Here is an 8693-nt window from a genome sequence, read left to right as displayed (position 1 = left end):
TGAAACGGAAGACCCCAGGCCTCATTAACAAATACACAAAAAGAAGTATATTTAAAATGCTCCTAATTTTTTCTTAGTTGAAGTTCCTATATTCTCTTAGTTGAAAACAGAATACAATACACCTAACCTTAGGAACTGCGTCAGCAGCAACCAACTTCCCAACAGCAATGATTACCAATTTGCATAGGTGAGGGGTAGTTTTGGCCCTTTTCTGTTGAAACAGTTAAACTTAGCCATAGGGCTTTAATGGCAATCTAACAAGAAAGTATAGATCAGGACTACATGGCATCTCAATTCTAATTCAAATTTCTTTAATAAATAAAAGTGCTATGATACGAAGCATGATACTAAAAATTAATTGTTCTAGATGCAGGCTTTTTTTGAAACTGGTTTAAATATAATACTGTTAAGAGCCATACAATATTCCTCCATACAACAGTAAGATGTGAGCTAGAACTGCCACGAATTGAAAGAAAACAATGAATGGGAGAGCAAAAACCACCTGGAATATGTAGTTGGCGTTAACAAAGTTTCCAGAACTTTTGAAGAATGGATTCATCTGGAGAGTACCCCAAAGCTTCTAGCTCTGTGGATGCAAGGGTTGCTTTCCTGAAACAGCCACCATTGTTCTGAAAAAACAACACAAACCTAGACCAAGAAAAAAAACAACAAACTCAATTAACCAAAAGAGAAAATAGAAGGCACTGACAGGAGATAGGTGGAACATAGATGTTTGGAAAAATGGATACCCTACATGCAAGTTGACTTGCACGAAGACCTTCCAGAGATTTATTAGTCAGGAAGGACTTAAGTATTTCAAATAAGGACTGTGCCATAGTTTATGATAAGAGTGTAGGCATCAGTAAACATGCAGACGCATGTTAAGAAGAAGAAATGCAATAACCTAAACAAGTAAATTAAAGCAGTTGTGGTGGCAAGACTACGAAAAAGAATTATTCAAACTACAATATACCCACCTCGTCATCAATACTTCTGAAGTTTTTGAGAGTCTCTGCAAGATCTTTATGCAAACTTTCAATGGAAATTTGCCTTGACAATTGAAGTTCATACAACCTGTTCAAGTCAACAAGCAGTGAGTATTCATCATCACCATCACCATCCTGCAACGACAACAATTGCACATTTGACCAAGCTGCATCAATAGAACACAGTCACCTTCAATTTGTTAAGGGCACATACAGCAACTTCTATTATAGCAGATTTAAGTTTGATAATGAGCTCATCTTCAATCCCCTTTGATTTGTTAAGGACGAAGTCCTGTAACTCCCCACGACTCTCAGTAGCACAGAAGTTCAATGCTTTTACACAAGATTCTACGAGCTTCCTTCTCACCATTCTGAAAAAATGCCTCTTTCACCAGAAGGACAGAAGATTTAAAATCCTGGAAAAGCAAAAGAAAACAGATTTTAGTTACCAGTTCAAAAAAATTTATTTCATATTGGCAATCCCCTATACAGTTCATAATCGTAATAAGTTCCACAAATGCACCTGAAGGAAGACTTGGCAGACATCTGTGGGAGCATTTAATGAAATTCTCCATCTTAAATACTACACTTCTCCATACTGCACTAATGCCTATTTCTGGAACAATGATACGTTGACAATGAGCTCATCTTCAATCCCCTTCAATTTGTTGAGGGTGTAGTCCTGTAACTCCCAACAAATCTCAGTAGCCCAGAAGTTCAAAGCTTTTATACAAGATCTCAGAGCTTCCCTCTCACCATGCTTAAAAAATGCCTCGTTCATCAGAAAGACAGCAAATTTAAAAATCTGGAAAAGCAAAAGAAAACAGCTTTGAGTTACCAGTTCAAAAAAAATAATTACTTCATATTAGCAATCCCATATATAGTTCATGATAGTAATAGGTTTCACAAATGCACTTAATCTTGTCTTTTAAGAGAATAGAGCTCTAGGTTCATATGAACAATGAGTTCAAGAAGATAGGGAATTTTTGCTTTGTCAGACATAAATTTGCGCATAAGCTGTGGATAATTCCTCATCATAGCAATGGTTATATCACGCATAGAACTTTCAAACACGTCCTGGCGATTACAGCATAAGCATTCAAAGAATTCAGTATCCCGGAGTAGTATGGTGGAACAACACCAACATAATTTGTCATTGACAAAGAACACTTAAGAAGGAACCTTACCAAATTACCTCAAACATCATGTTCAATAGTCCAGCCATTGCAGCTTTCGGATCCTTCTCATAGTGTTCCACCCAATGCTTGGTCTTTTCTCAAACAATAGCGACTAGCTAGAAGCTCCTTTTCTAGGACAGTAAGTTTAGTCCTCCATGGTGATGATGCAACGAAGACCTTCCCCCTTCAACATTAATTCAAAAGCCTTGTAGATTTCAGAATATGGGAAGTGTATGAGTGATGAATTTCTCCAATTCAAATTCCTTATTCATGTATTTCTCAACAACAGAAGGAATATCCGAACGAGGTTTGTAGTTTCCAAAGAAGGTTCCTTTGAGAGTCCTTTCATGTAGAAAGTTCATAGGGTGTGTCTTGAACACAGCTTCCTTATGGGGTATACCAATAAGAACAGCCACTCCCCACCCCTGAAAATTAATTACGACAATGTTCATTAAGATTATTGTATAAATAAGAATATACAACTAAGGAACTATCTTTTTACACCAATAATAAAAAGATACAATACAATTCCATCCAACTTTATGGATGGAATTGGACAAAAGTAAGTTGCTATCTCACTAGACAAAAGAACAATATTTACTTTCTAAAAGATAAAGAGAGACCCAAAAGCTATAGTCAAAATATAAAACCAAGAGAAAAGATAGTCAACAATTACATACATAAAATCAGTCAGAGCAAAGTAAAGGTGAACAGATGGCCAGAACACGCACACTGGCAAATGCAAAGATCAGCTCATAATCATGGAACTTCGAAATCAAACTTACCAGTCATCCACTTCAAGAAATCCCATAAGCAAGCCCAGGGGTTGACTATTTTCTAGCTCCGAGGAGCGCTCAGCAACTGCATCTGTTTCCATGTCAAATGCAGCATACAGATCCACCGTCACATCTCCTTGCTTCTCTTCATCCATGAGATCCTTCCCAGTAGCAGCAACAATTATTCTACCTATTTTGTTAGCCTACATGAATCCAAGAGGAAAGCTAAAATAACCCACTAACCAAACAAGCACGCAAAATTTCAAGCTAAAATACCCACATTGAACAGAAGTATTCACACTAGAAAATGTTGGAACCTCATCAAGTCTTTTAGCTAAAAATGCATTGTAATGGTCAAAAGCAGCATCCTCCTTGGGAAGTAAATGTGCATAACTGAAACAAAAACCAGGTCGCCAGTAGCAATAAGTTGAATTAAATCCAATAGTCCAGGTTACCTACCAAGAGCCAACTAGAAAGCCCAATTAGGCTTTGGGCCTTTCACAACTCAAATTAATCAGTAGATGCTTTTGCTTTTGCTCAGAATAAGCAACTTCTTATATCAATAAACAAGAGTATGTAAAGATCCTACTTATTATCCCAAAAGGAGAAGACACACATAAATAGCATATTGTTTCCCTGTATTCATTTTATCAAGCTTACAAGTCTCTGCCTTTTGTTGCCTCCCTAGTGCCCTTTGACACCAATCTCAGGGAAACATCCTATTTTATTATTATATTAAATGATCTTTTAGATGATAACATTCATATCATCCTTTTACAAGCAGTATGTTGTACATAAAAGAAGCCACGAAAAAACTACACGAGATAATCTTAACTCCTTAAAAATACTTTGGTCCAACGAATAACAGTGCCTTTAATTATCTATTTTGTTTTACTATCATAATTCACATTAGTCGCCAGCATCATCAGAAGGCATCGGTATCCTATACTCTTAGTTATGTCAATGTGCAAGAGATAATAACCAAAATCACCAAGTCAAACTCTTAATTTTTTGATAAAATACACAACTTTTTCTACATTCTTTTTGACAAGGTAAATTTCTCGATTTGTGCATGTCATCCAAATTATATTTACACATAAAGAAGGTGTCCGATAAAATACACAGTTAAATTACCATCTACAGCTTGTGAAATAGATAATAAATAACAAAACCCATTTCTGCAAGAGCAACATAAAGAGAAAAAAAACCACTCAAGCACGAAGAAAGACATAATACTTGCTAGCAAGAAAGGTGGATGTTCATGCACCTTTTATGCACAACAGTTATTCAGAGCTTATTTAAAGCCTAATGTTCACTACAAAAGTTAAGTATCCTTTTTGGCACTCAAATCTTTAAAGAAATTGTAAAGCGGAGGAGGAAAAGGTGGGTTGAGGTAACCAAGTATACAGATATACTCACATGCTATCAACATAAATGAAGTCTCTTTTCACCAGCAAGGCCGTCAGCTGATAAAGTTCACTTGGAACAGGATCATTTACTTCCAGGCGTTGGTAGTATTGAAACTTAAACCCCAGAATCTGGGAGGCATGGGACTGCAAATAATGGAGAGAAAATGGAAAACAAATGCACTTTCAAGACTGGGAGAGCTCCACAAAACAAGAAAACAATAAGGCAACCACAATTATACCTTGGGAAATATGGGAATCAAGTCCAAAAATATACTATTTACCAGGCTGACGTTCAAAACACTCCAAAACCTGTATAATCACAGGCCAAAGATAGAACTGAACACTGACCTTTCAAAGGTTTAAAAGGAATGGAAGTCAAAAAATGGATTAAACAGAGTAGAAATGTACGATATCATTATGGATAAAGAACGTACAATATCAAAGACTCGGTTTGGATCCAAATCAAAGTGCCCAATCAACAACTGCATATGGTCCAAGAATTAGAAATACATAAAAATAAGATTTCAGCTACCAAAGTGCTGAGTTGAAAATAAACCTTGATTATGCCAACTGTAGCAGCTGAAGCATTATGGTTAGAACCCTCTGGAATTTGACAAAGGAGAGTGACCTACAATTACAGTCAATGGAAGGTCAAAATAAAGGAGAAAACAGAAGTTGAGCTACAAAGAAGTGGAGACGAGGAAAACATCACCAAAAGCAAGCATGAACTTCTAAAATTTGCCTAATCTAAAGAACAAACACATAGAGAACTTTGCTTTGTACAAAGCAAGAAAGGAATGGGATAATCCTTTTGCTTGGAAGGAGAAGTGTGAGTTCGGTCTTTCTTCCCTTACTTTAATCCAATGACTAAAGAAAGGGAAAGGATGAAAGTTCGCACCAGACACTCCCTTGTATCTGTAACCATCAGTGTTTAAGGGCAACCAGTTTTCATTGGACAGGCAGAAGTCCTCCAGTCACCTCCCACACTTACGTGTCATTTAGTTGCACTTAATGGGGTCTGAATCTGAATGCTTCAGATCTCGGTCCATTAAGTGCATTTGTTTTTTTGCATTTTAAAATCTCTTAATGAGGGAGGCAAGACTGAAATGATTCGGACATGCGAAGACAAGATTGCGCATATGCCCCATAGAGGAGGTGTGAGAGGTTGTCTATGGGGGTCTAAGGAGAAGTAGAGGTATGCCGAAGAAGTATCAGGCAGAGGTGAGTATATAGGACATGGAACACATACAGCTTACCGAGAACATGATCCTAAATAGGAAAATATGGAGGCCGAGGATTACAGTAGAAGGTTAGAAGGTAGTTGAGCATTGTCTAGTTTCCCTCATAACTATTATTAATATTACGCTCCTATCTTGTTCTTCGATTTTATTGTTGCATGTTTGCTTTGCTTCGGTTATCGTACTATATGTTGTTACTATTGTTCTTTTCTCCATTATTTTCGATCTCACTATTTTACTATTGTATTTCTTTTTCATACTAACTTTTATATAAAGTCATATTCTTTAATTGAGCTGAAGATCCATCGGAAACCTCTCTAGCTTCAAAAGGTAGGGGTAAGGTGCGCCTACACACTACCCTCCTCAGACACCACTTGTGGGATTACACTAGGTTTGTTGTTGTTGTTTAATGGGTCCTGAACGAACCTGAATAAATCACATTTCAGACATATTTAGAAACGCTACTTTTATTTCCTGAAAAGTTCACGCTTCTCTTTTTCTCTTCAACAGAAAATTTCATACCTCTTTTATATTCAAGAATGGTAACAGTATATTTAAAAACACTAAGGAAGTGTTATACCATATTTACAGCAACAGAATAGATCAAAAGTGATCTATCTACAGACTACCTAACATATCTAACAGAGAATCTGTATTCTCTACATGGTTTAATTTACACCAAATATAAGACAAAATGATACAATTCATCTTAACTTTTTGCATAGAATTGCATGTCTAAAAATATTCTGAGTTCCTCTCAGACCACCATATGCAAGCAGGGACCACTCCACCACTGTTTCTGTCTCACTATGTTCCCCTTGTTGTTCCAGGTTCTAGCAGATCAGCAGAATTAACAGACATAGTCCATCTACACCCCCACCAAGTTTAGGAACATAGCCACAATTGCAAGTGAAAGACAATATAAACAGATGGCCATTGGATTTTAAAGCTTTTCCACATAAAACACACCTTGAACACAATTGAAAGCCCTCTGTTCTTGAGTTTTCTTGAGTTAGGCAAGCTTCTCTAGCAACCAGATAGGAACTTTAGCCTTCCAAATACACGTCCATGGCCAATTTACAATGGATTGGCCTGCCTGTGAAAGGTTAAGATGCTCTGATTTAACAGTACAAATCCCATTCTTGTTTTTGTTCCAATAAAGAGTATTCTTCCTCCTTTTTGAAGCTTCTACGCTAAATTAAAAATCATTAATTCTCCCCAGATCCCAATCATTTAAACCTCTCCTGAAGATGATATTCCATCCATTCAATCCCCAAGCACTATCCAGATTGATGTCAGGAAGTGATGCTATAGAAAAAGAACTCAGGAAACATGTCTTTTAGTGTACCATGACCTACCCATTTATCATGCCAAAATGAAGTCCTTCTCCCATTACCCACCCTTGTACTAGTATTCATCTTAAAAGAATCGCATAGTTGCCTGCTAGCTTTCCAGACCCTGTCCCATGAGGGTTGTTGATTGGACTTGTACATCACTGATCTGTGTGGTTCTATTTTCACCAATGACTAAACTCCACAAGGCATCAAGGTCAGAATTGTACCTCCACAACCACTTCATGAGTAAGCTTTGATTATGTGCTTCTAAGTTCCTACGGTCCATCCCCCGTCCTTTTTGCTGGTAATGAGAGATTCCCAATTAACTAAGTGCATGTTCCCTATCTTCCTCACTCACGAAAGCTCTCTCTTTTAAAATTGAAAGACAAAAGTAAGAACTCCAGTTAAATAGCCATCACCCATTTTTCTCTTTTTTTCATTGCTAATTTATTTTGGATTTCACATACTGCTTCCTTTCACTTTTACTTATATACAATACTAGAAATAGATAACTTTTACTTGTCCAATTTGGAATGCGAAGAGATGATTTGTCATTTTAGACCTATTTTACATTTACTAATCATTTCATTTCCCAACATGTAGCTGACTTATAATAATTAGGGGTGATATAGCAAAATTTCCATTTTATTGAATTTAAAAGAACAATACATAATACAGGATAGTATACAAAGAGAAAAACATAATTTCCACCCGTGCTTTCAACAATAATTGAGGAAGTCAAGCCTAAAATTTATATATAATCTCAAACTGCAATAATAAAAACTACAGAACATTAGTCCAACTAGAAGACCACAACTTCCATTCCTCCTTTCAACATAATAAAATTTCAGAATGACACGCAAACTAGAAGACCATAATCTCCACTGTGCTTTCACCAATAATCTAGAAACAAAGCCTTCTGTAGATTCTCAAATCAAATTAAAACATCAAAACTATTGTAACAAAACCTACAAAACAGCAGACAAAATTTATAATACCAATTAAACACTGATGAGCATTTCTAGCAGAAGTGCCTCCTAAAGCCTTACTCGGACGATTCTTCTCTCTCTTCCTCATTCACAGTGTTGTGTAATTGCCCTTCGTTAACCCTAGTTTGAGTTCTCATTCGTTTTTGTACACGATTAACTCAATAATTACGTCTCAACTATTAACTTAATCAGTTGAATACGTTGAAATAAAAAACCAAACTCACCATACAACAGATTCGCTGTTTCCAACACTCCTCCGAGAATTGCTGTTGCTGTAAGCCCTAGAAACCGAAGCAAAAAAGCGTGAATTATACAGAAGAACGAGACGGTGAGAAAATGCAGAGAATCGCTGTTTCCGACTCACCATACGACGATTGCTGTTTGCGACACCACTGGTTCATCCTCCGTGAATTGATGTTGCTGTAAGCCCTAGAAACCGAAGCAAAGCTCAGAAAATTTTCGAAACCCACCAAGAGAGAAACCCTATATAAAAAACCAAACTCACCATAGGACGATTCGTTGTTTCCGACACCACTGGTTCCTCCACAATAGCACCAGAGTTTTCAGAATCCTCGAACGATTCTTCTCTCTCTTCCTCATTCACACTGCTGAGTAATTGCTCTTCTTTAACCCTAGTTTGAGTTCTTGTTCGTTTCTGTACACGATTAACCCAATAATTGGGTCTCAACTATTGACTTAATCAGTTGAATACTGTTGAAATAAAAAACCAAACTCACCATACAACAGATTCGCTGTTTCCAACACTCCTCCGAGAATTGCTGT

At 36.9% G+C, this 8693-nt stretch overlaps 2 protein-coding genes and 2 long non-coding RNA genes across 6 annotated transcripts in view; all 4 read right to left on the bottom strand.

Moving 5' to 3' along the window:
* Positions 1–1400, bottom strand: part of LOC125808524 (uncharacterized) — a 15250-nt gene extending 13850 nt beyond the window's left edge. Inside the window, exons 1-3 of one of the 2 annotated variants that reach the window (XR_007441732.1) lie at positions 1177–1400; positions 978–1074; positions 503–648 (exon numbers count right to left, since the gene is read on the bottom strand). This is a non-coding gene — a long non-coding RNA (uncharacterized LOC125808524). The remainder of the gene's footprint in view (positions 1–502; positions 649–977; positions 1075–1176) is intronic. The other variant, XR_007441733.1, reaches the window with a different exon arrangement.
* Positions 1401–1514: 114 nt separating this feature from the next.
* On the bottom strand, positions 1515–2299 carry LOC125808522 (sister-chromatid cohesion protein 3-like). 2 transcript variants are annotated; one of them, XR_007441731.1, is made up of 2 exons: positions 2174–2299; positions 1515–1791 (listed from the first exon to the last, which is right to left on the bottom strand). XR_007441731.1 is itself a non-coding variant. In XM_049488206.1 (2 exons), the coding sequence occupies exons 1-2, from the start codon at positions 2209–2211 to the stop codon at positions 1597–1599; spliced, it is 225 nt and encodes a 74-aa protein (XP_049344163.1). In that variant the 5' UTR covers positions 2212–2299; the 3' UTR covers positions 1515–1596. The 2 variants fall into 2 exon arrangements, 1 of the variants encoding a protein (XP_049344163.1); XM_049488206.1 differs by having other exon boundaries at positions 2182–2299.
* Positions 2300–2379: 80 nt separating this feature from the next.
* LOC125808517 (uncharacterized) lies at positions 2380–4116 on the bottom strand. Its single transcript, XM_049488202.1, has 5 exons — positions 4082–4116; positions 3258–3333; positions 2950–3143; positions 2691–2742; positions 2380–2589 (listed from the first exon to the last, which is right to left on the bottom strand). Exons 1-5 carry the CDS (start codon positions 4114–4116, stop codon positions 2380–2382), a joined length of 567 nt encoding a protein of 188 aa, XP_049344159.1.
* A 243-nt stretch (positions 4117–4359) lies between these two features.
* Positions 4360–4978, bottom strand: LOC125808525 (uncharacterized). Its single transcript, XR_007441734.1, has 4 exons — positions 4906–4978; positions 4784–4831; positions 4589–4658; positions 4360–4493 (listed from the first exon to the last, which is right to left on the bottom strand). It is a non-coding gene; the product is annotated as an uncharacterized LOC125808525 (long non-coding RNA).
* Between the last annotated feature and the right edge of the window lie 3715 nt (positions 4979–8693).

The sequence above is a fragment of the Solanum verrucosum genome, unplaced genomic scaffold (assembly GCF_900185275.1).
Source record: "Solanum verrucosum unplaced genomic scaffold, falcon-dt-bn FXZP01000444.1, whole genome shotgun sequence".
Classification (NCBI taxonomy): domain Eukaryota; kingdom Viridiplantae; phylum Streptophyta; class Magnoliopsida; order Solanales; family Solanaceae; genus Solanum; species Solanum verrucosum.
The sequence above is the reverse complement of the archived record's forward strand: the minus strand, read 5'-3'. Positions and strand labels throughout refer to the sequence as shown.

Coding starts and splice junctions, on each gene's coding strand:
- LOC125808517 (XM_049488202.1), bottom strand. CDS start 4,116: ATGGGTTTTGTTATTTATTATCTATTTCACAAGCT. Junction 2,743..2,949: donor TTTCTTGAAGTGGATGACTG/GTAAGTTTGATT, acceptor TCTTTTGTCTAG/TGAGATAGCAACTTACTTTT. Junction 2,590..2,690: donor CCATAAAGTTGGATGGAATT/GTATTGTATCTT, acceptor ATTAATTTTCAG/GGGTGGGGAGTGGCTGTTCT.
- LOC125808522 (XM_049488206.1), bottom strand. CDS start 2,211: ATGGCTGGACTATTGAACATGATGTTTGAG. Junction 1,792..2,181: donor TATTGAACATGATGTTTGAG/GTAATTTGGTAA, acceptor TTGCTTTTCCAG/ATTTTTAAATTTGCTGTCTT.